The sequence below is a fragment of the Salvelinus fontinalis genome, chromosome 19 (assembly GCF_029448725.1).
Source record: "Salvelinus fontinalis isolate EN_2023a chromosome 19, ASM2944872v1, whole genome shotgun sequence".
Lineage (NCBI taxonomy): Eukaryota > Metazoa > Chordata > Actinopteri > Salmoniformes > Salmonidae > Salvelinus > Salvelinus fontinalis.
This window is the reverse complement of record NC_074683.1, coordinates 49,110,492-49,138,004: the sequence shown is the minus strand read 5'-3', so window position 1 is coordinate 49,138,004 and position 27,513 is coordinate 49,110,492. Positions and strand designations below refer to the sequence as shown.

The window sequence follows — 27,513 nt, the reverse complement described above, 5'->3', positions numbered from 1 at the left end:
CATCCCAGCCCTGTAGACAAGCCCCACCATCCTAGCCCTGTAGACAAGCACCACCACCCCAGCTCTGTAGACAAGCCCCACCACCCCAGCTCTGTAGACAAGCCCCACCACCCCAGCTCTGTAGACAAGCACCACCACCCCAGCCCTGTAGACAAGCCCCACCACCCCAGCCCTGTAGACAAGCCCCACCATCCCAGCCCTGTAGACAAGCCCCACCATCCCAGCCCTGTAGACAAGCCCCACCATCCCAGCCCTGTAGACAAGCCCCACCACCCCAGCCCTGTAGACAAGCCCCACCACCCCAGCCCTGTAGACAAGCCCCACCATCCCAGCCCTGTAGACAAGCCCCACCACCCCAGCTCTGTAGACAAGCCCCACCACCCCAGCTCTGTAGACAAGCACCACCACCCCAGCCCTGTAGACAAGCACCACCACCCCAGCCCTGTAGACAAGCACCACCCCAGCCCTGTAGACAAGCCCCACCACCCCAGCCCTGTAGACAAGCACCACCCCAGCCCTGTAGACAAGCCCCACCACCCCAGCTCTGTAGACAAGCACCACCACCCCAGCTCTGTAGACAAGCACCACCACCCCAGCCCTGTAGACAAGCACGACCACCCCAGCCCTGTAGACAAGCACCACCACCCCAGCCCTGTAGACAAGCACCACCACCCCAGCCCTGTAGACAAGCACCACCACCCCAGCCCTGTAGACAAGCACCACCACCCCAGCCCTGTAGACAAGCACCACCCCAGCCCTGTAGACAAGCCCCACCACCCCAGCTCTGTAGACAAGCCCCACCACCCCAGCCCTGTAGACAAGCCCCACCACCCCAGCCCTGTAGACAAGCACGACCACCCCAGCCCTGTAGACAAGCACCACCACCCCAGCCCTGTAGACAAGCACCACCACCCCAGCCCTGTAGACAAGCACCACCACCCCAGCCCTGTAGACAAGCACCACCACCCCAGCCCTGTAGACAAGCACCACCCCAGCCCTGTAGACAAGCCCCACCACCCCAGCTCTGTAGACAAGCCCCACCACCCCAGCCCTGTAGACAAGCCCCACCACCCCAGCCCTGTAGACAAGCCCCACCACCCCAGCCCTGTAGACAAGCCCCACCACCCCAGCCCTGTAGACAAGCCCCACCACCCCAGCCCTGTAGACAAGCCCCACCACCCCAGCCCTGTAGACAAGCCCCACCACCCAAGCCCTGTAGACAAGCCCCACCACCCCAGCCCTGTAGACAAGCACCACCACCCCAGCCCTGTAGACAAGCACCACCACCCCAGCCCTGTAGACAAGCCCCACCACCCCAGCCCTGTAGACAAGCCCCACCACCCCAGCCCTGTAGACAAGCACCACCACCCCAGCTCTGTAGACAAGCACCACCACCCCAGCCCTGTAGACAAGCACCACCACCCCAGCCCTGTAGACAAGCACCACCCCAGCCCTGTAGACAAGCCCCACCACCCCAGCCCTGTAGACAAGCCCCACCACCCCAGCTCTGTAGACAAGCCCCACCACCCCAGCCCTGTAGACAAGCCCCACCACCCCAGCCCTGTAGACAAGCCCCACCACCCCAGCCCTGTAGACAAGCCCCACCACCCCAGCCCTGTAGACAAGCCCCACCACCCCAGCCCTGTAGACAAGCCCCACCACCCCAGCCCTGTAGACAAGCCCCACCACCCAAGCCCTGTAGACAAGCCCCACCACCCCAGCCCTGTAGACAAGCACCACCACCCCAGCCCTGTAGACAAGCACCACCACCCCAGCCCTGTAGACAAGCCCCACCACCCCAGCCCTGTAGACAAGCCCCACCACCCCAGCCCTGTAGACAAGCACCACCACCCCAGCTCTGTAGACAAGCACCACCACCCCAGCCCTGTAGACAAGCACCACCACCCCAGCCCTGTAGACAAGCTGAAAGGCCCCAAGATGGACCACTGCTCCTCTCCATCCAGCTCCGAGGACTCTGGGATCAACGCGTTAGGTCTGCACTACCTGGAATCCTGTGAGTCAGAGTCAGAGGATCAGAATGAGGAGTTGAGCACCGATGGAGATGGGAAATCTAGCCTCTGTAGTCTCTGGGACCAGGATGAGACCTCTCTGCTGTCTCCCTCGAAGTCCATGGTGGAGATCATCGAGAAGATAGAGACCACTGTGTGACAGACAGAGACAGACACTTCACTGAGCACACCGGAGAGATACAACTATATTCTACTATATATATGGAGCACACAGCCTCTCTGGGAGCATTTGAAAAACAGCTCCAGATTTCTTGAGTTGGATTTAAGGGACCGACAGTCCACCTAGTGGAGTTTACTTTGTTGTGGTCCGATATACAGTTGGTAACACATGATAATGACATGATAATGATAATGACATGATAATGCCCCTATGTGTTTTCTCAGAGAAGGTCAAGGATCCCAGGTTTGGATGGTCTCTGGTTTTTCCACCCCACTCTATATCTCTCCAGTCTCCCTGCATGGTTTGTTAGATAGATGGAGCTGTCTACTGTAGCAAAGTTTTGACTAGAAATACACAGGAAAACAATGTCCTTGAACACTCACAGCAGCTGACTGAATAGACTTCTGTCTAGTCCATCAACAGACAATCACAGCCTTTATTAGCCACTGAACAACCAACTACCAAGCCTTGCATCAACAACTTCTGCCTGCTTCTAGAAATAGAATCACAGTGGAATTTTTTCAGATAGAACTTTGAAGTTGTTTGACAATCAAGAAAGCACATTCCTTCCTCTACCTGCTGTGAAGACCCACCTACTAAACTCCTGTCAGCCAATGACAGAGTGGACATACCAAATCACATGTTTACCAGAGCAAAGCATGTCAACCTAAGAGGAAAGAGGACCAGTGATTCCCACAGCTTCTATGTACTTTATTACCTTGATGGGAAGCAGTGAAGGACCCGTGTTACTGGCTACTATCCTCTTGAGGGGGTCATTCACACCAGAGCAACCGCTCAGTATAAAAGCACAGCACATACTGTACTGTATCCATTAATAAACAATACTGTCCAGTACTATCCATTACCATACTGTACTGTATCCATTAATAAACAATACTGTCCAGTACTATCCATTACCATACTGTACTGTATCCATTAATAAACAATACTGTCCAGTACTATCCATTAATAAACAATACTGTCCAGTACTATCCATTACCATACAGTACTATCCATTACCATACTGTACTGTATCCATTAATAAACAATACTGTCCAGTGCTATCAATTACCATACTGTACTGTATCCATTAATAAACAATACTGTCCAGTACTATCCATTACCATACAGTACTGTCCAGTACTACCCATTACCATACAGTACTATCCATTAATAAACAATAATGTCCAGTACTATCCATTACCATACAGTACTATACAGTACTATACATTACCATACAGTACTATACATTACCATACAGTACTATACAGTACTATACATTACCATACAGTACTATACATTACCATACAGTACTATCCATTACCATACAGTACTATCCATTAATAAACAATAATGTCCAGTACTATCCATTACCATACAGTACTATACATTACCATACAGTACTATCCATTACCATACAGTACTATCCATTACCATACAGTACTACTCATTACCATACAGTACTGTTCAGTACTATCCGTTACCAGACAGTACTGTTCAATACTATCCATTACCATACAGTACTACTCATTACCATACAGTACTGTTCAGTACTATCCGTTACCATACAGTACTGTTCAGTACTATCCCTTACCATACAGTACTGTTCAGTACTACTCATTAATATACAGTGCTGTTCAGTACTATCTAATACCATACAGTACTGTTCAGTACTACCCATACCATACAGTACTGTTCAGTACTATCTAATACCATACAGTACTGTTCAATACTATCCCTTACCATACAGTACTGTTCAGTACTACCCATACCATACAGTACTGTTCAGTACTACCCATACCATACAGTGCTGTTCAGTACTATCTAATAGCATACAGTACTGTTCAATACTACTCATTAATATACAGTGCTGTTCAGTACTATCTAATACCATACAGTACTGTTCAGTACTACCCATACCATACAGTACTGTTCAATACTATCCCTTACCATACAGTACTGTTCAGTACTACTCATTAATATACAGTGCTGTTCAGTACTATCTAATACCATACAGTACTGTTCAGTACTACCCATACCATACAGTACTGTTCAGTACTATCTAATACCATACAGTACTGTTCAATACTATCCCTTACCATACAGTACTGTTCAATACTACTCATTAATATACAGTGCTGTTCAGTACTATCTAATACCATACAGTACTGTTCAATACTATCCCTTACCATACAGTACTGTTCAGTACTATCTAATACCATACAGTACTGTTCAATACTATCCCTTACCATACAGTGCTGTTCAGTACTATCCCTTACCATACAGTACTGTTCAGTACTACCCATACCATACAGTACTGTTCAGTACTATCTAATACCATACAGTACTGTTCAGTACTATCTAATACCATACAGTACTGTTCAATACTATCCCTTACCATACAGTGCTGTTCAGTACTATCTAATACCATACAGTACTGTTCAGTACTATCTAATAGCATACAGTACTGTTCAGTACTACTCATTAGAATGGACTGTTGGTTTGGAATGTCATAGCCTCTGTGTTCTAGAATGGACTGTTGGTTTGGAGTGTCATAGCCTCTGTGTTCTAGAATGGACTGTTGGTTTGGAGTGTCATAGCCTCTGTGTTCTAGAATGGACTGTTGGTTTGGAGAGTCATGGCCTCTGTGTTCTAGAATGGACTGTTGGTTTGGAATGTCATAGCCTCTGTTCTAGAATAGACTGTTGGTTTGGAGTGTCATAGCCTCTGTGTTCTAGAATGGACTGTTGGTTTGGAGTGTCATAGCCTCTGTTCTAGAATAGACTGTTGGTTTGGAGTGTCATAGCCTCTGTGTTCTAGAATGGACTGTTGGTTTGGAGTGTCATAGCCTCTGTTCTAGAATAGACTGTTGGTTTGGAGTGTCATAGCCTCTGTGTTCTAGAATGGACTGTTGGTTTGGGATGTCATAGCCTCTGTGTTCTAGAATGGACTGTTGGTTTGGAATGTCACAGCCTCTGTGTTCTAGAATAGACTGTTGGTTTGGAGTGTCATAGCCTCTGTGTTCTAGAATGGACTGTTGGTTTGGAGTGTCATAGCCTCTGTTCTAGAATAGACTGTTGGTTTGGAGTGTCATAGCCTCTGTGTTCTAGAATGGACTGTTGGTTTGGAGTGTCATAGCCTCTGTTCTAGAATAGACTGTTGGTTTGGAGTGTCATAGCCTCTGTGTTCTAGAATGGACTGTTGGTTTGGGATGTCATAGCCTCTGTGTTCTAGAATGGACTGTTGGTTTGGAATGTCATAGCCTCTGTGTTCTAGAATAGACTGTTGGTTTGGAGTGTCATAGCCTCTGTGTTCTAGAATGGACTGTTGGTTTGGAATGTCACAGCCTCTGTGTTCTAGAATAGACTGTTGGTTTGGAGTGTCATAGCCTCTGTGTTCTAGAATGGACTGTTGGTTTGAAGTGTCATAGCCTCTGTTCTAGAATAGACTGTGTTCTCATCTCAGTCCTGTAGCCTCACAAAGTCACACAGGGCTATAGAATTAGATCAATTGTCCTCAGCTGTTCCCTTTTTTAAAACAGGGAAGGGCTGAGGACATGTTGTCACTGTGTCGTGTTTTCCATCTTCAGAGGCAAAGCAGCAGAGTGCTGTAGTTAGGTCCACATCACATCATCACCTCTCAACAATATGATGCAGTTATACCGCCTTTCTTATTACGTTCCTGTTCTTATTCTCTTGTTTTCATACAAATAAACAGCAAATAAATTGAATGTCTCCTGCTCTCCTTGTTTTACGGACATTTTGTGTAACCAGAGTGAATCACATCATAACTGATACTCTCCCTTACTCTGACTCTGTGTAACCAGAGTGAATCACATCATGACTGATCCTCTCCCTTACTCTGACTCTGTAGAACCAGAGTGAATCACATCATGACTGATCCTCTCCCTTACTCTGACTCTGTAGAACCAGAGTGAATCACATCATGACTGATCCTCTCCCTTACTCTGACTCTGTATAACCAGAGTGAATCACATCATGACTGATACTCTCCCTTACTCTGACTCTGTGTAACCAGATTGGATCACATCATGACTGATCCTCTCCCTTACTCTGACTCTGTGTAACCAGATTGAATCACATCATGACTGATCCTCTCCCTTACTCTGACTCTGTATAACCAGAGTGAATCACATCATGACTGATCCTCTCCCTTACTCTGACTCTGTAGAACCAGAGTGAATCACATCATGACTGATCCTCTCCCTTACTCTGACTCTGTATAACCAGAGTGAATCACATCATGACTGATACTCTCCCTTACTCTGACTCTGTATAACCAGAGTGAATCACATCATGACTGATACTCTCCTTTACTCTGACTCTGTATAACCAGAGTGAATCACATCATGACTGATACTCTCCCTTACTCTGACTCTGTGTAACCAGATTACCTCTCCCTTACTCTGACTCTGTATAACCAGAGTGAATCACATCATGACTGATCCTCTCCCTTACTCTGACTCTGTATAACCAGAGTGAATCACATCATGACTGATCCTCTCCCTTACTCTGACTCTGTAGAACCAGAGTGAATCACATCATGACTGATACTCTCCCTTACTCTGACTCTGTGTAACCAGATTGAATCACATCATGACTGATCCTCTCCCTTACTCTGACTCTGTATAACCAGAGTGAATCACATCATGACTGATACTCTCCCTTACTCTGACTCTGTGTAACCAGATTGAATCACATCATGACTGATCCTCTCCCTTACTCTGACTCTGTAGAACCAGAGTGAATCACATCATGACTGATACTCTCCTTTACTCTGACTCTGTATAACCAGAGTGAATCACATCATGACTGATACTCTCCCTTACTCTGACTCTGTGTAACCAGATTACCTCTCCCTTACTCTGACTCTGTATAACCAGAGTGAATCACATCATGACTGATCCTCTCCCTTACTCTGACTCTGTATAACCAGAGTGAATCACATCATGACTGATCCTCTCCCTTACTCTGACTCTGTAGAACCAGAGTGAATCACATCATGACTGATCCTCTCCCTTACTCTGACTCTGTATAACCAGAGTGAATCACATCATGACTGATACTCTCCCTTACTCTGACTCTGTGTAACCAGATTGAATCACATCATGACTGATCCTCTCCCTTACTCTGACTCTGTGTAACCAGATTGAATCACATCATGACTGATCCTCTCCCTTACTCTGACTCTGTATAACCAGAGTGAATCACATCATGACTGATCCTCTCCCTTACTCTGACTCTGTAGAACCAGAGTGAATCACATCATGACTGATCCTCTCCCTTACTCTGACTGTAGAACCAGAGTGAATCACATCATGACTGATAGTCTCCCTTACTCTGACTCTGTATAACCAGAGTGAATCACATCATGACTGATACTCTCCTTTACTCTGACTCTGTATAACCAGAGTGAATCACATCATGACTGATACTCTCCCTTACTCTGACTCTGTATAACCAGAGTGAATCACATCATGACTGATACTCTCCCTTACTCTGACTCTGTATAACCAGAGTGAATCACATCATGACTGATACTCTCCTTTACTCTGACTCTGTAGAACCAGAGTGAATCACATCATGACTGATACTCTCCCTTACTCTGACTCTGTAGAACCAGATTACCTCTCCCTTACTCTGACTCTGTATAACCAGAGTGAATCACATCATGACTGATCCTCTCCCTTACTCTGACTCTGTATAACCAGAGTGAATCACATCATGACTGATACTCTCCCTTACTCTGACTCTGTGTAACCAGATTGAATCACATCATGACTGATCCTCTCCCTTACTCTGACTCTGTATAACCAGAGTGAATCACATCATGACTGATACTCTCCCTTACTCTGACTCTGTGTAACCAGATTGAATCACATCATGACTGATCCTCTCCCTTACTCTGACTCTGTAGAACCAGAGTGAATCACATCATGACTGATCCTCTCCCTTACTCTGACTCTGTAGAACCAGATTGAATCACATCATGACTGATCCTCTCCCTTACTCTGACTCTGTGTAACCAGATTGAATCACATCATGACTGATCCTCTCCCTTACTCTGACTCTGTAGAACCAGAGTGAATCACATCATGACTGATCCTCTCCCTTACTCTGACTCTGTAGAACCAGATTGAATCACATCATGACTGATCCTCTCCCTTACTCTGACTCTGTGTAACCAGATTGAATCACATCATGACTGATCCTCTCCCTTACTCTGACTCTGTAGAACCAGATTGAATCACATCATGACTGATCCTCTCCCTTACTCTGACTCTGTGTAACCAGATTGAATCACATCATGACTGATCCTCTCCCTTACTCTGACTCTGTATAACCAGAGTGAATCACATCATAACTGATCCTCTCCCTTACTCTGACTCTGTATAACCAGATTGAATCACATCATGACTGATCCTCTCCCTTACTCTGACTCTGTAGAACCAGATTGAATCACATCATGACTGATACTCTCCCTTACTCTGACTCTGTATAACCAGATTGAATCACATCATAACTGATCCTCTCCCTTACTCTGACTCTGTGTAACCAGATTGAATCACATCATGACTGATCCTCTCCCTTACTCTGACTCTGTATAACCAGAGTGAATCACATCATGACTGATCCTCTCCCTTACTCTGACTCTGTAGAACCAGATTGAATCACATCATGACTGATCCTCTCCCTTACTCTGACTCTGTATAACCAGATTGAATCACATCATGACTGATCCTCTCCCTTACTCTGACTCTGTAGAACCAGATTGAATCACATCATGACTGATCCTCTCCCTTACTCTGACTCTGTGTAACCAGATTGAATCACATCATGACTGATCCTCTCCCTTACTCTGACTCTGTAGAACCAGATTGAATCACATCATGACTGATCCTCTCCCTTACTCTGACTCTGTGTAACCAGATTGAATCACATCATGACTGATCCTCTCCCTTACTCTGACTCTGTATAACCAGAGTGAATCACATCATAACTGATCCTCTCCCTTACTCTGACTCTGTATAACCAGATTGAATCACATCATGACTGATCCTCTCCCTTACTCTGACTCTGTAGAACCAGATTGAATCACATCATGACTGATACTCTCCCTTACTCTGACTCTGTATAACCAGATTGAATCACATCATAACTGATCCTCTCCCTTACTCTGACTCTGTGTAACTAGATTGAATCACATCATGACTGATCCTCTCCCTTACTCTGACTCTGTATAACCAGAGTGAATCACATCATGACTGATCCTCTCCCTTACTCTGACTCTGTATAACCAGATTGAATCACATCATGACTGATCCTCTCTCTTACTCTGACTCTGTATAACCAGATTGAATCACATCATAACTGATCCTCTCCCTTACTCTGACTCGGTGTAACCAGATTGAATCACATCATGACTGATCCTCTCCCTTACTCTGACTCTGTATAACCAGAGTGAATCACATCATGACTGATCCTCTCCCTTACTCTGACTCTGTAGAACCAGATTGAATCACATCATAACTGATCCTCTCCCTTACTCTGACTCTGTAGAACCAGATTGAATCACATCATGACTGATCCTCTCCCTTACTCTGACTCTGTGTAACCAGATTGAATCACATCATGACTGATCCTCTCCCTTACTCTGACTCTGTATAACCAGAGTGAATCACATCATGACTGATCCTCTCCCTTACTCTGACTCTGTAGAACCAGATTGAATCACATCATGACTGAGCCTCTCCCTTACTCTGACTCTGTGTAACCAGATTGAATCACATCATGACTGATCCTCTCCCTTACTCTGACTCTGTGTAACCAGATTGAATCACATCATGACTGATCCTCTCCCTTACTCTGACTCTGTATAACCAGAGTGAATCACATCATGACTGATCCTCTCCCTTACTCTGACTCTGTAGAACCAGATTGAATCACATCATGACTGATCCTCTCCCTTACTCTGACTCTGTGTAACCAGATTGAATCACATCATGACTGATCCTCTCCCTTACTCTGACTCTGTGTAACCAGATTGAATCACATCATAACTGATCCTCACCCTTACTCTGACTCTGTATAACCAGAGTGAATCACATCATGACTGATGCTCTCCCTTACTCTGACTCTGTAGAACCAGAGTGAATCACATCATGACTGATCCTCTCCCTTACTCTGACTGTAGAACCAGATTGAATCACATCATAACTGATCCTCTCCCTTACTCTGACTCTGTAGAACCAGATTGAATCACATCATGACTGATCCTCTCCCTTACTCTGACTCTGTAGAACCAGAGTGAATCACATCATAACTGATCCTCTCCCTTACTCTGACTCTGTATAACCAGAGTGAATCACATCATGACTGATCCTCTCCCTTACTCTGACTATGTAGAACCAGATTGAATCACATCATGACTGATCCTCTCCCTTACTCTGACTCTGTATAACCAGAGTGAATCACATCATGACTGATCCTCTCCCTTACTCTGACTCTGTAGAACCAGAGTGAATCACATCATGACTGATCCTCTCCCTTACTCTGACTGTAGAACCAGATTGAATCACATCATAACTGATCCTCTCCCTTACTCTGACTCTGTAGAACCAGATTTAATCACATCATGACTGATCCTCTCCCTTACTCTGACTCTGTAGAACCAGATTTAATCACATCATGACTGATCCTCTCCCTTACTCTGACTCTGTAGAACCAGAGTGAATCACATCATGACTGATCCTCTCCCTTACTCTGACTCTGTAGAACCAGATTGAATCACATCATGACTGATCCTCTCCCTTACTCTGACTCTGTAGAACCAGAGTGAATCACATCATAACTGATCCTCTCCCTTACTCTGACTCTGTAGAACCAGATTGAATCACATCATGACTGATCCTCTCCCTTACTCTGACTCTGTAGAACCAGAGTGAATCACATCATAACTGATCCTCTCCCTTACTCTGACTCTGTAGAACCAGAGTGAATCACATCATAACTGATCCTCTCCCTTACTCTGACTCTGTAGAACCAGAGTGAATCACATCATAACTGATCCTCTCCCTTACTCTGACTCTGTAGAACCAGATTGAATCACATCATAACTGATCCTCTCCCTTACTCTGACTCTGTAGAACCAGAGTGAATCACATCATGACTGATCCTCTCCCTTACTCTGACTCTGTAGAACCAGATTGAATCACATCATGACTGATCCTCTCCCTTACTCTGACTCTGTAGAACCAGATTGAATCACATCATGACTGATCCTCTCCCTTACTCTGACTCTGTAGAACCAGATTGAATCACATCATGACTGATCCTCTCCCTTACTCTGACTCTGTAGAACCAGAGTGAATCACATCATGACTGATCCTCTCCCTTACTTTGACTCTGTAGAACCAGAGTGAATCACATCATAACTGATCCTCTCCCTTACTCTGACTCTGTAGAACCAGAGTGAATCACATCATAACTGATCCTCTCCCTTACTCTGACTCTGTAGAACCAGAGTGAATCACATCATAAGTGATCCTCTCCCTTACTCTGACTCTGTAGAACCAGATTAAATCACATCATAACTGATCCTCTCCCTTACTCTGACTCTGTAGAACCAGAGTGAATCACATCATGACTGATCCTCTCCCTTACTCTGACTCTGTAGAACCAGATTGAATCACATCATAACTGATCCTCTCCCTTACTCTGACTCTGTAGAACCAGAGTGAATCACATCATGACTGATCCTCTCCCTTACTCTGACTCTGTAGAACCAGATTGAATCACATCATAACTGATCCTCTCCCTTACTCTGACTCTGTAGAACCAGAGTGAATCACATCATGACTGATCCTCTCCCTTACTCTGACTCTGTAGAACCAGATTGAATCACATCATAACTGATCCTCTCCCTTACTCTGACTCTGTAGAACCAGAGTGAATCACATCATGACTGATCCTCTCCCTTACTCTGACTCTGTAGAACCAGATTGAATCACATCATAACTGATCCTCTCCCTTACTCTGACTCTGTAGAACCAGATTGAATCACATCATAACTGATCCTCTCCCTTACTCTGACTCTGTAGAACCAGATTGAATCACATCATAACTGATCCTCTCCCTTACTCTGACTCTGTAGAACCAGAGTGAATCACATCATGACTGATCCTCTCCCTTACTCTGACTCTGTAGAACCAGATTGAATCACATCATAACTGATCCTCTCCCTTACTCTGACTCTGTAGAACCAGATTGAATCACATCATAACTGATCCTCTCCCTTACTCTGACTCTGTAGAACCAGAGTGAATCACATCATGACTGATCCTCTCCCTTACTCTGACTCTGTAGAACCAGATTGAATCACATCATAACTGATCCTCTCCCTTACTCTGACTCTGTATAACCAGAGTGAATCACATCATAACTGATCCTCTCCCTTACTCTGACTCTGTATAACCAGATTGAATCACATCATGACTGATCCTCTCCCTTACTCTGACTCTGTAGAACCAGATTGAATCACATCATGACTGATACTCTCCCTTACTCTGACTCTGTATAACCAGATTGAATCACATCATAACTGATCCTCTCCCTTACTCTGACTCTGTGTAACCAGATTGAATCACATCATGACTGATCCTCTCCCTTACTCTGACTCTGTATAACCAGAGTGAATCACATCATGACTGATCCTCTCCCTTACTCTGACTCTGTAGAACCAGATTGAATCACATCATGACTGATCCTCTCCCTTACTCTGACTCTGTATAACCAGATTGAATCACATCATGACTGATCCTCTCCCTTACTCTGACTCTGTAGAACCAGATTGAATCACATCATGACTGATCCTCTCCCTTACTCTGACTCTGTGTAACCAGATTGAATCACATCATGACTGATCCTCTCCCTTACTCTGACTCTGTAGAACCAGATTGAATCACATCATGACTGATCCTCTCCCTTACTCTGACTCTGTGTAACCAGATTGAATCACATCATGACTGATCCTCTCCCTTACTCTGACTCTGTATAACCAGAGTGAATCACATCATGACTGATACTCTCCCTTACTCTGACTCTGTATAACCAGATTGAATCACATCATAACTGATCCTCTCCCTTACTCTGACTCTGTGTAACCAGATTGAATCACATCATGACTGATCCTCTCCCTTACTCTGACTCTGTATAACCAGAGTGAATCACATCATGACTGATCCTCTCCCTTACTCTGACTCTGTAGAACCAGAGTGAATCACATCATGACTGATCCTCTCTCTTACTCTGACTCTGTAGAACCAGAGTGAATCACATCATGACTGATCCTCTCCCTTACTCTGACTCTGTAGAACCAGAGTGAATCACATCATAACTGATCCTCTCCCTTACTCTGACTCTGTAGAACCAGAGTGAATCACATCATAACTGACCCTCTCCCTTACTCTGACTCTGTAGAACCAGAGTGAATCACATCATAAGTGATCCTCTCCCTTACTCTGACTCTGAAGAACCAGATTGAATCACATCATAACTGATCCTCTCCCTTACTCTGACTCTGTAGAACCAGAGTGAATCACATCATGACTGATCCTCTCCCTTACTCTGACTCTGTAGAACCAGATTGAATCACATCATAACTGATCCTCTCCCTTACTCTGACTCTGTAGAACCAGAGTGAATCACATCATGACTGATCCTCTCCCTTACTCTGACTCTGTAGAACCAGATTGAATCACATCATAACTGATCCTCTCCCTTACTCTGACTCTGTAGAACCAGAGTGAATCACATCATGACTGATCCTCTCCCTTACTCTGACTCTGTAGAACCAGATTGAATCACATCATAACTGATCCTCTCCCTTACTCTGACTCTGTAGAACCAGAGTGAATCACATCATGACTGATCCTCTCCCTTACTCTGACTCTGTAGAACCACATTGAATCACATCATAACTGATCCTCTCCCTTACTCTGACTCTGTAGAACCAGATTGAATCACATCATAACTGATCCTCTCCCTTACTCTGACTCTGTAGAACCAGATTGAATCACATAATAACTGATCCTCTCCCTTACTCTGACTCTGTAGAACCAGAGTGAATCACATCATGACTGATCCTCTCCCTTACTCTGACTCTGTAGAACCAGATTGAATCACATCATAACTGATCCTCTCCCTTACTCTGACTCTGTAGAACCAGATTGAATCACATCATGACTGATCCTCTCCCTTACTCTGACTCTGTAGAACCAGAGTGAATCACATCATGACTGATCCTCTCCCTTACTCTGACTCTGTAGAACCAGATTGAATCACATCATAACTGATCCTCTCCCTTACTCTGACTCTGTAGAACCAGATTGAATCACATCATGACTGATCCTCTCCCTTACTCTGACTCTGTAGAACCAGAGTGAATCACATCATAACTGATCCTCTCCCTTACTCTGACTCTGTAGAACCAGAGTGAATCACATCATAACTGATCCTCTCCCTTACTCTGACTCTGTATAACCAGAGTGAATCACATCATGACTGATCCTCTCCCTTACTCTGACTCTGTATAACCAGAGTGAATCACATCATGACTGATCCTCTCCCTTACTCTGACTCTGTATAACCAGAGTGAATCACATCATGACTGATCCTCTCCCTTACTCTGACTCTGTATAACCAGAGTGAATCACATCATGACTGATCCTCTCCCTTACTCTGACTCTGTATAACCAGAGTGAATCACATCATGACTGATCCTCTCCCTTACTCTGACTCTGTATAACCAGATTGAATCACATCATGACTGATCCTCTCCCTTACTCTGACTCTGTATAACCAGATTGAATCACATCATGACTGATCCTCTCCCTTACTCTGACTCTGTAGAACCAGATTGAATCACATCATGACTGATACTCTCCCTTACTCTGACTCTGTAGAACCAGATTGAATCACATCATGACTGATCCTCTCCCTTACTCTGACTCTGTATAACCAGATTGAATCACATCATGACTGATCCTCTCCCTTACTCTGACTCTGTAGAACCAGAGTGAATCACATCATGACTGATACTCTCCCTTACTCTGACTCTGTATAACCAGAGTGAATCACATCATGACTGATCCTCTCCCTTACTCTGACTCTGTATAACCAGAGTGAATCACATCATGACTGATCCTCTCCCTTACTCTGACTCTGTATAACCAGAGTGAATCACATCATGACTGATCCTCTCCCTTACTCTGACTCTGTGTAACCAGATTGAATCACATCATGACTGATCCTCTCCCTTACTCTGACTCTGTAGAACCAGATTGAATCACATCATGACTGATCCTCTCCCTTACTCTGACTCTGTGTAACCAGATTGAATCACATCATGACTGATCCTCTCCCTTACTCTGACTCTGTATAACCAGAGTGAATCACATCATAACTGATCCTCTCCCTTACTCTGACTCTGTATAACCAGATTGAATCACATCATGACTGATCCTCTCCCTTACTCTGACTCTGTAGAACCAGATTGAATCACATCATGACTGATACTCTCCCTTAATCTGACTCTGTATAACCAGATTGAATCACATCATAACTGATCCTCTCCCTTACTCTGACTCTGTGTAACCAGATTGAATCACATCATGACTGATCCTCTCCCTTACTCTGACTCTGTATAACCAGAGTGAATCACATCATGACTGATCCTCTCCCTTACTCTGACTCTGTAGAACCAGAGTGAATCACATCATGACTGATCCTCTCTCTTACTCTGACTCTGTATAACCAGATTGAATCACATCATAACTGATCCTCTCCCTTACTCTGACTCTGTGTAACCAGATTGAATCACATCATGACTGATCCTCTCCCTTACTCTGACTGTATAACCAGAGTGAATCACATCATGACTGATTCTCTCCCTTACTCTGACTCTGTAGAACCAGATTGAATCACATCATAACTGATCCTCTCCCTTACTCTGACTCTGTAGAACCAGATTGAATCACATCATGACTGATCCTCTCCCTTACTCTGACTCTGTGTAACCAGATTGAATCACATCATGACTGATCCTCTCCCTTACTCTGACTCTGTATAACCAGAGTGAATCACATCATGACTGATCCTCTCCCTTACTCTGACTCTGTAGAACCAGATTGAATCACATCATGACTGAGCCTCTCCCTTACTCTGACTCTGTGTAACCAGATTGAATCACATCATGACTGATCCTCTCCCTTACTCTGACTCTGTGTAACCAGATTGAATCACATCATGACTGATCCTCTCCCTTACTCTGACTCTGTATAACCAGAGTGAATCACATCATGACTGATCCTCTCCCTTACTTTGACTCTGTAGAACCAGATTGAATCACATCATGACTGATCCTCTCCCTTACTCTGACTCTGTGTAACCAGATTGAATCACATCATGACTGATCCTCTCCCTTAGTCTGACTCTGTGTAACCAGATTGAATCACATCATAACTGATCCTCTCCCTTACTCTGACTCTGTATAACCAGAGTGAATCACATCATGACTGATCCTCTCCCTTACTCTGACTCTGTAGAACCAGAGTGAATCACATCATGACTGATCCTCTCCCTTACTCTGACTGTAGAACCAGATTGAATCACATCATAACTGATCCTCTCCCTTACTCTGACTCTGTAGAACCAGATTGAATCACATCATGACTGATCCTCTCCCTTACTCTGACTCTGTAGAACCAGAGTGAATCACATCATAACTGATCCTCTCCCTTACTCTGACTCTGTATAACCAGAGTGAATCACATCATGACTGATCCTCTCCCTTACTCTGACTATGTAGAACCAGATTGAATCACATCATGACTGATCCTCTCCCTTACTCTGACTCTGTATAACCAGAGTGAATCACATCATGACTGATCCTCTCCCTTACTCTGACTCTGTAGAACCAGAGTGAATCACATCATGACTGATCCTCTCCCTTACTCTGACTGTAGAACCAGATTGAATCACATCATAACTGATCCTCTCCCTTACTCTGACTCTGTAGAACCAGATTTAATCACATCATGACTGATCCTCTCCCTTACTCTGACTCTGTAGAACCAGAGTGAATCACATCATGACTGATCCTCTCCCTTACTCTGACTCTGTAGAACCAGATTGAATCACATCATGACTGATACTCTCCTTTACTCTGACTCTGTAGAACCAGAGTGAATCACATCATAACTGATCCTCTCCCTTACTCTGACTCTGTAGAACCAGATTGAATCACATCATGACTGATCCTCTCCCTTACTCTGACTCTGTAGAACCAGAGTGAATCACATCATAACTGATCCTCTCCCTTACTCTGACTCTGTAGAACCAGAGTGAATCACATCATAACTGATCCTCTCCCTTACTCTGACTCTGTAGAACCAGAGTGAATCACATCATGACTGATCCTCTCCCTTACTCTGACTCTGTAGAACCAGATTGAATCACATCATAACTGATCCTCTCCCTTACTCTGACTCTGTAGAACCAGAGTGAATCACATCATGACTGATCCTCTCCCTTACTCTGACTCTGTAGAACCAGATTGAATCACATCATGACTGATCCTCTCCCTTACTCTGACTCTGTAGAACCAGATTGAATCACATCAGGACTGATCCTCTCCCTTACTCTGACTCTGTAGAACCAGATTGAATCACATCATGACTGATCCTCTCCCTTACTCTGACTCTGTAGAACCAGAGTGAATCACATCATGACTGATCCTCTCCCTTACTCTGACTCTGTAGAACCAGAGTGAATCACATCATAACTGATCCTCTCCCTTACTCTGACTCTGTAGAACCAGAGTGAATCACATCATAACTGATCCTCTCCCTTACTCTGACTCTGTAGAACCAGAGTGAATCACATCATAAGTGATCCTCTCCCTTACTCTGACTCTGAAGAACCAGATTGAATCACATCATAACTGATCCTCTCCCTTACTCTGACTCTGTAGAACCAGAGTGAATCACATCATGACTGATCCTCTCCCTTACTCTGACTCTGTAGAACCAGATTGAATCACATCATAACTGATCCTCTCCCTTACTCTGACTCTGTAGAACCAGAGTGAATCACATCATGACTGATCCTCTCCCTTACTCTGACTCTGTAGAACCAGATTGAATCACATCATAACTGATCCTCTCCCTTACTCTGACTCTGTAGAACCAGAGTGAATCACATCATGACTGATCCTCTCCCTTACTCTGACTCTGTAGAACCAGATTGAATCACATCATAACTGATCCTCTCCCTTACTCTGACTCTGTAGAACCAGAGTGAATCACATCATGACTGATCCTCTCCCTTACTCTGACTCTGTAGAACCAGATTGAATCACATCATAACTGATCCTCTCCCTTACTCTGACTCTGTAGAACCAGATTGAATCACATCATAACTGATCCTCTCCCTTACTCTGACTCTGTAGAACCAGATTGAATCACATCATAACTGATCCTCTCCCTTACTCTGACTCTGTAGAACCAGAGTGAATCACATCATGACTGATCCTCTCCCTTACTCTGACTCTGTAGAACCAGATTGAATCACATCATAACTGATCCTCTCCCTTACTCTGACTCTGTAGAACCAGATTGAATCACATCATAACTGATCCTCTCCCTTACTCTGACTCTGTAGAACCAGAGTGAATCACATCATGACTGATCCTCTCCCTTACTCTGACTCTGTAGAACCAGATTGAATCACATCATAACTGATCCTCTCCCTTACTCTGACTCTGTAGAACCAGATTGAATCACATCATGACTGATCCTCTCCCTTACTCTGACTCTGTAGAACAAGAGTGAATCACATCATAACTGATCCTCTCCCTTACTCTGACTCTGTAGAACCAGAGTGAATCACATCATAACTGATCCTCTCCCTTACTCTGACTCTGTATAACCAGAGTGAATCACATCATAACTGATCCTCTCCCTTACTCTGACTCTGTATAACCAGAGTGAATCACATCATGACTGATCCTCTCCCTTACTCTGACTCTGTATAACCAGAGTGAATCACATCATGACTGATCCTCTCCCTTACTCTGACTCTGTATAACCAGAGTGAATCACATCATGACTGATCCTCTCCCTTACTCTGACTCTGTATAACCAGAGTGAATCACATCATGACTGATCCTCTCCCTTACTCTGACTCTGTATAACCAGATTGAATCACATCATGACTGATCCTCTCCCTTACTCTGACTCTGTATAACCAGATTGAATCACATCATGACTGATCCTCTCCCTTACTCTGACTCTGTAGAACCAGATTGAATCACATCATGACTGATACTCTCCCTTACTCTGACTCTGTAGAACCAGATTGAATCACATCATGACTGATCCTCTCCCTTACTCTGACTCTGTATAACCAGATTGAATCACATCATGACTGATCCTCTCCCTTACTCTGACTCTGTAGAACCAGAGTGAATCACATCATGACTGATACTCTCCCTTACTCTGACTCTGTATAACCAGAGTGAATCACATCATGACTGATCCTCTCCCTTACTCTGACTCTGTATAACCAGAGTGAATCACATCATGACTGATCCTCTCCCTTACTCTGACTCTGTATATTCAGAGTGAATCACATCATGACTGATACTCTCCCTTACTCTGACTCTGTAGAACCAGAGTGAATCACATCATGACTGATACTCTCCCTTACTCTGACTCTGTATAACCAGATTGAATCACATCATGACTGATACTCTCCCTTACTCTGACTCTGTATAACCAGAGTGAATCACATCATGACTGATACTCTCCCTTACTCTGACTCTGTATAACCAGAGTGAATCACATCATGACTGATGCTCTCCCTTACTCTGACTGTAGAACCAGAGTGAATCACATCATGACTGATACTCTCCTTTACTCTGACTCTGTAGAACCAGAGTGAATCACATCATGACTGATACTCTCCCTTACTCTGACTGTAGAACCAGATTGAATCACATCATAACTGATCCTCTCCCTTACTCTGACTCTGTAGAACCAGATTGAATCACATCATGACTGATCCTCTCCCTTACTCTGACTCTGTAGAACCAGAGTGAATCACATCATAACTGATCCTCTCCCTTACTCTGACTCTGTATAACCAGAGTGAATCACATCATGACTGATCCTCTCCCTTACTCTGACTATGTAGAACCAGATTGAATCACATCATGACTGATCCTCTCCCTTACTCTGACTCTGTATAACCAGAGTGAATCACATCATGACTGATCCTCTCCCTTACTCTGACTCTGTAGAACCAGAGTGAATCACATCATGACTGATCCTCTCCCTTACTCTGACTGTAGAACCAGATTGAATCACATCATAACTGATCCTCTCCCTTACTCTGACTCTGTAGAACCAGATTTAATCACATCATGACTGATCCTCTCCCTTACTCTGACTCTGTAGAACCAGAGTGAATCACATCATGACTGATCCTCTCCCTTACTCTGACTCTGTAGAACCAGATTGAATCACATCATGACTGATACTCTCCTTTACTCTGACTCTGTAGAACCAGAGTGAATCACATCATAACTGATCCTCTCCCTTACTCTGACTCTGTAGAACCAGATTGAATCACATCATGACTGATCCTCTCCCTTACTCTGACTCTGTAGAACCAGAGTGAATCACATCATAACTGATCCTCTCCCTTACTCTGACTCTGTAGAACCAGAGTGAATCACATCATAACTGATCCTCTCCCTTACTCTGACTCTGTAGAACCAGAGTGAATCACATCATAACTGATCCTCTCCCTTACTCTGACTCTGTAGAACCAGATTGAATCACATCATAACTGATCCTCTCCCTTACTCTGACTCTGTAGAACCAGAGTGAATCACATCATGACTGATCCTCTCCCTTACTCTGACTCTGTAGAACCAGATTGAATCACATCATGACTGATCCTCTCCCTTACTCTGACTCTGTAGAACCAGATTGAATCACATCATGACTGATCCTCTCCCTTACTCTGACTCTGTAGAACCAGATTGAATCACATCATGACTGATCCTCTCCCTTACTCTGACTCTGTAGAACCAGAGTGAATCACATCATGACTGATCCTCTCCCTTACTCTGACTCTGTAGAACCAGAGTGAATCACATCATAACTGATCCTCTCCCTTACTCTGACTCTGTAGAACCAGAGTGAATCACATCATAACTGATCCTCTCCCTTACTCTGACTCTGTAGAACCAGAGTGAATCACATCATAAGTGATCCTCTCCCTTACTCTGACTCTGAAGAACCAGATTGAATCACATCATAACTGATCCTCTCCCTTACTCTGACTCTGTAGAACCAGAGTGAATCACATCATGACTGATCCTCTCCCTTACTCTGACTCTGTAGAACCAGATTGAATCACATCATGACTGATCCTCTCCCTTACTCTGACTCTGTAGAACCAGAGTGAATCACATCATAACTGATCCTCTCCCTTACTCTGACTCTGTAGAACCAGAGTGAATCACATCATAACTGATCCTCTCCCTTACTCTGACTCTGTATAACCAGAGTGAATCACATCATAACTGATCCTCTCCCTTACTCTGACTCTGTATAACCAGAGTGAATCACATCATGACTGATCCTCTCCCTTACTCTGACTCTGTATAACCAGAGTGAATCACATCATGACTGATCCTCTCCCTTACTCTGACTCTGTAGAACCAGATTGAATCACATCATGACTGATCCTCTCCCTTACTCTGACTCTGTATAACCAGATTGAATCACATCATGACTGATCCTCTCCCTTACTCTGACTCTGTAGAACCAGAGTGAATCACATCATGACTGATACTCTCCCTTACTCTGACTCTGTATAACCAGAGTGAATCACATCATGACTGATCCTCTCCCTTACTCTGACTCTGTATAACCAGAGTGAATCACATCATGACTGATCCTCTCCCTTACTCTGACTCTGTATAACCAGAGTGAATCACATCATGACTGATACTCTCCCTTACTCTGACTCTGTAGAACCAGAGTGAATCACATCATGACTGATACTCTCCCTTACTCTGACTCTGTATAACCAGATTGAATCACATCATGACTGATACTCTCCCTTACTCTGACTCTGTATAACCAGAGTGAATCACATCATGACTGATACTCTCCCTTACTCTGACTCTGTATAACCAGAGTGAATCACATCATGACTGATGCTCTCCCTTACTCTGACTGTAGAACCAGAGTGAATCACATCATGACTGATACTCTCCTTTACTCTGACTCTGTAGAACCAGAGTGAATCACATCATGACTGATACTCTCCCTTACTCTGACTCTGTAGAACCAGATTGAATCACATCATGACTGATCCTCTCCCTTACTCTGACTCTGTATAACCAGAGTGAATCACATCATGACTGATACTCTCCCTTACTCTGACTCTGTATAACCAGATTGAATCACATCATGACTGATCCTCTCCCTTACTCTGACTCTGTATAACCAGATTGAATCACATCATGACTGATCCTCTCCCTTACTCTGACTCTGTATAACCAGATTGAATCACATCATGACTGATCCTCTCCCTTACTCTGACTCTGTATAACCAGATTGAATCACATCATGACTGATCCTCTCCCTTACTCTGACTCTGTATAACCAGATTGAATCACATCATGACTGATGCTCTCCCTTACTCTGACTGTATAACCAGAGTGAATCACATCATGACTGATACTCTCCTTTACTCTGACTCTGTAGAACCAGAGTGAATCACATCATGACTGATCCTCTCCCTTACTCTGACTCTGTAGAACCAGATTGAATCACATCATGACTGATACTCTCCCTTACTCTGACTCTGTATAACCAGAGTGAATCACATCATGACTGATACTCTCCCTTACTCTGACTCTGTATAACCAGAGTGAATCACATCATGACTGATCCTCTCCCTTACTCTGACTCTGTAGAACCAGAGTGAATCACATCATGACTGATCCTCTCCCTTACTCTGACTCTGTAGAACCAGAGTAAATCACATCATGACTGATACTCTCCCTTACTCTGACTCTGTAGAACCAGAGTGAATCACATCATGACTGATACTCTCCCTTACTCTGACTCTGTATAACCAGAGTGAATCACATCATGACTGATCCTCTCCCTTACTCTGACTCTGTATAACCAGAGTGAATCACATCATGACTGATCCTCTCCCTTACTCTGACTCTGTAGAACCAGATTGAATCACATCATGACTGATCCTCTCCCTTACTCTGACTCTGTATAACCAGAGTGAATCACATCATGACGCTGATAGGCTCTCTTATTCAGACGTTTTGCCCTGGAGGCATTATGATGACAGCTGTTCTTGTGTTTGATGTAATCTGAGGCTGCCGGGTGGAGTGTCATTTTGCCTTTCTCAGAGTTTCTAGGATTTTAATACGCTCTTGTTTTAGCCGTAAGCCAGTAGGAGTGATGAATTTGGTGCACATTGAGATGAGAACAATGAGCGATACTTTTTGGTTAACTTCCACCTGCCACCGTAGACACTGTCAGGTACCCAATTAGAGTTTCTACCCAATTAGAGTTTCTACCCAATTAGAGTTTCTACCCAATTAGAGTTTCTACACAATTAGAGTTTCTACCCAATTAGAGTTTCAACCCATTTAGAGTTTCTACCCAATTAGAGTTTCTACCCATTTAGAGTCTCTACCCTATTAGAGTTTCTACCCAATTAGAGTCTCTACTCAATTAGAGTTACTACCCAATTAGAGTTTCTACCCAGTTAGAGTTTCTACCCAATTAGAGTTTCTACCCAATTAGAGTTTCTACCCAATTAGAGTTTCTACCCAAAACTCAATTAGAGTTTCTACCCAATTAGAGTTTCTACCCAATTAGAGTTTCTTCCCAATTAGAGTTTCTACCCAATTAGAGTTTCTACCCAATTAGAGTTTCTACCCAAAACTCAATTAGAGTTTCTACCCAAAACTCAATTAGAGTTTCTACCCAATTAGAGTTTCTACCCAATTAGAGTTTCTACTGTGGGTCTCTACTCTGCAACACTATCTCTGGTAGCTTCCAGGTGCTCCGGATTGAGTGTGTCAAGAACTACAACGCTGCTGTGGTTTTCCCACTCAACAGTTTCCTGTTTCCTGTGTTTATCACCCGAAGGACATCCAGCCAACTTGATAATCTCAGCAAAAAAAGAAACGTCCTCTCACTGTCAACTGCGTTTATTTTCAGCAAACTTAACATGTGTAAATATTTGTATGAACATAACAAGATTCAACAACTGAGACATAAACTGAACAAGTTCCACAGACATGTGACTAACAGAAATTGAATAATGTGTCCCTGAACAAAGGGGGGGTCAAATCTCAGCTCACTGGTCACCATAGCTGAAATACTCCAGATATAACAGACTGACCCTAGCTGAGACATGGAAGTTTTGGGACCAACCCTAGATAAACAAACAGCGAACTGGCGTAGACCATCAGAACCTGGCATGAGATTGGCAGTTGGACTGTGGCGGTATGCTACTCCTGGTGAATACCGTACTCCTTTGTGTTTTGGGCGTAGGAATACCTACTGTTTGGGCGTAGGAATACCTACTGTTTGGGCGTAGAAATACCTACTGTTTGGGCGTAGGAATACCTACTGTTTGGGGCGTAGGAATACCTACTGTTTGGGGCGTAGGAATACCTACTGTTTGGGCGTAGGAATACCTACTGTTTGGGCGTAGGAATACCTACTGTTTGGGCGTAGGAATACCTACTGTTTGGGGCGTAGGAATACCTACTGTTTGGGCGTAGGAATACCTACTGTTTGGGCGTAGGAATACCTACTGTTTGGGCGTAGGAATACCTACTGTTTGGGCGTAGGAATACCCACTGTTTGGGCGTAGGAATACCCACTGTTTGCATGTTGGTGCATCAGATGACATCAGCGCTGAAGAGAACAATGTATCAGTATTTCATCTCTCTTCCGAAGCGGAGACCATTTGCAAGAGTTTCTGGGTTTGAGATTTGCGGGTGGCCATAGTGTGCATATAATCAGTCCATATAATCAGTCCATATAATCAGTCTACTATATAATCAGTCTATTTAATCCGTCTATGTATTCAGTCTATTTAATAAGTCTATTTAATAAGTCTATTTAATCAGTCTATTTAATCAGTCTATATAATAAGTCTATTTAATAAGTCTATTTAATCAGTCTATATAATCAGTGTAAATATTTATACATTCTCTATTCTGTAATAGTTGACAGATGACAGAGAGACACAGGACAAGGGCTTGACAGTAGACCTACAGTAGAGACAGTAGACCTACAGTAGAGACAGTAGACCAGACAGTCTAGTACAGTAGTCCTACAGTAGAGACAGTAGGCCAGACAGTCCAGTACAGTAGTCCTACAGTAGAGACAGTAGGCCAGAGTCTAGTACAGTAGTCCTACAGTAGAGACAGTAGGCCAGACAGTCCAGTACAGTAGACCTACAGTAGAGACAGTAGACCTACAGTAGAGACAGTAGACCAGACAGTCCAGTACAGTAGACCTACAGTAGAGACAGTAGGGCAGACAGTCCAGTACAGTAGACCTACAGTAGAGACAGTAGGCCAGACAGTAGAGACAGTAGACCTACAGTAGAGACAGTAGGCCAGACAGTCCAGTAGACCTACAGTAGAGACAGTAGGCCAGAGTCTAGTACAGTAGACCTACAGTAGAGACAGAAAGACCAGACAGTCCAGTACAGTAGACCTACAGTAGAGACAGTAGACCAGACAGTCCAGTACAGTAGACCTACAGTAAAGACAGTAGGCCTACAGTAGAGACAGAAAGACCAGACAGCCCAGTACAGTATTCCTACAGTAGAGACAGTAGACCAGACAGTAGAGACAGTAGACCAGACAGTCCAGTACAGTAGAGACAGTAGGCCAGACAGTCTAGTACAGTAGACCTACAGTAGAGACAGTAGACCTACAGTCCAGTACAGTAGACCTACAGTAGAGACAGTAGACCAGACAGTAGAGACAGTAGACCAGACAGTCTAGTACAGTAGTCCTACAGTAGAGACAGTAGACCTACAGTAGAGACAGTAGGGCAGACAGTCCAGTACAGTAGACCTACAGTAGAGACAGTAGACCTACAGTAGAGACAGTAGGGAAGACAGTCCGTACAGTAGACCTACAGTAGAGACAGTAGACCTACAGTAGAGACAGTAGGGCAGACAGTCCAGTACAGTAGAGACAGTAGGGCAGACAGTCCAGTACAGTAGACCTACAGTAGAGACAGTAGACCTACAGTAGAGACAGTAGGGCAGACAGTCCAGTACAGTAGACCTACAGTAGAGACAGTAGACAAGACAGTCCAGTACAGTAGACCTACAGTAGAGACAGTAGACCTACAGTAGAGACAGTAGACCAGACAGTCCAGTACAGTAGACCTACAGTAGAGACAGTAGACCTACAGTAGAGACAGTAGGGCAGACAGTCCAGTACAGTAGACCTACAGTAGAGACAGTAGACAAGACAGTCCAGTACAGTAGACCTACAGTAGAGACAGTAGACCTACAGTAGAGACAGTAGACCTACAGTAGAGACAGTAGACCTACAGTAGAGACAGTAGACCTACAGTAGAGACAGTAGACCAGACAGTCTAGTACAGTAGACCTACAGTAGAGACAGTAGACCAGACAGTCCAGTACAGTAGGCCTACAGTAGAGACAGTAGGGCAGACAGTCCAGTACAGTAGACCTAAAGTAGAGACAGTAGACCTACAGTAGAGACAGTAGACCTACAGTAGAGACAGTAGAGACAGTAGAGACAGTAGAGACAGTAGAGACAGTAGACCAGACAGTCCAGTACAGTCCTACAGTAGAGACAGTAGACCAGGCAGTCCAGTACAGTAGACCTACAGTAGAGATAGTAGAGACAGTAGAGACAGTAGAGACAGTAGACCTACAGTAGAGACAGTAGAGACAGTAGTTATACAGTAGAGACAGTAGGGAAGACAGTCCAGTACAGTAGAGACAGTAGGGCAGACAGTCCAGTACAGTAGACCTACAGTAGAGACAGTAGAGACAGTAGAGACAGTAGAGACAGTAGGGCAGACAGTCCAGTACAGGAGCCCATAGATCTAGTACTGAGATAACAAGAAAGGTCTGCTGTCCCTCAGAGCAAAGGACTGATACACAGTCACACACTCACACATATCAA

The 27,513-nt window shown here is 44.1% G+C and overlaps 1 protein-coding gene across 1 annotated transcript in view; it reads left to right on the top strand.

The window, feature by feature from the left end:
- Positions 1 to 5,920, top strand: part of zgc:162707 (UPF0524 protein C3orf70 homolog B) — a 38,192-nt gene extending 32,272 nt beyond the window's left edge. The window contains exon 3 of the mRNA XM_055871873.1: positions 1,870 to 5,920. Within this exon, the coding sequence (XP_055727848.1) occupies positions 1,870 to 2,169 (300 nt within the window). The 3' untranslated portion in view covers positions 2,170 to 5,920. The remainder of the gene's footprint in view (positions 1 to 1,869) is intronic.
- The last annotated feature ends 21,593 nt before the right edge of the window (positions 5,921 to 27,513 follow it).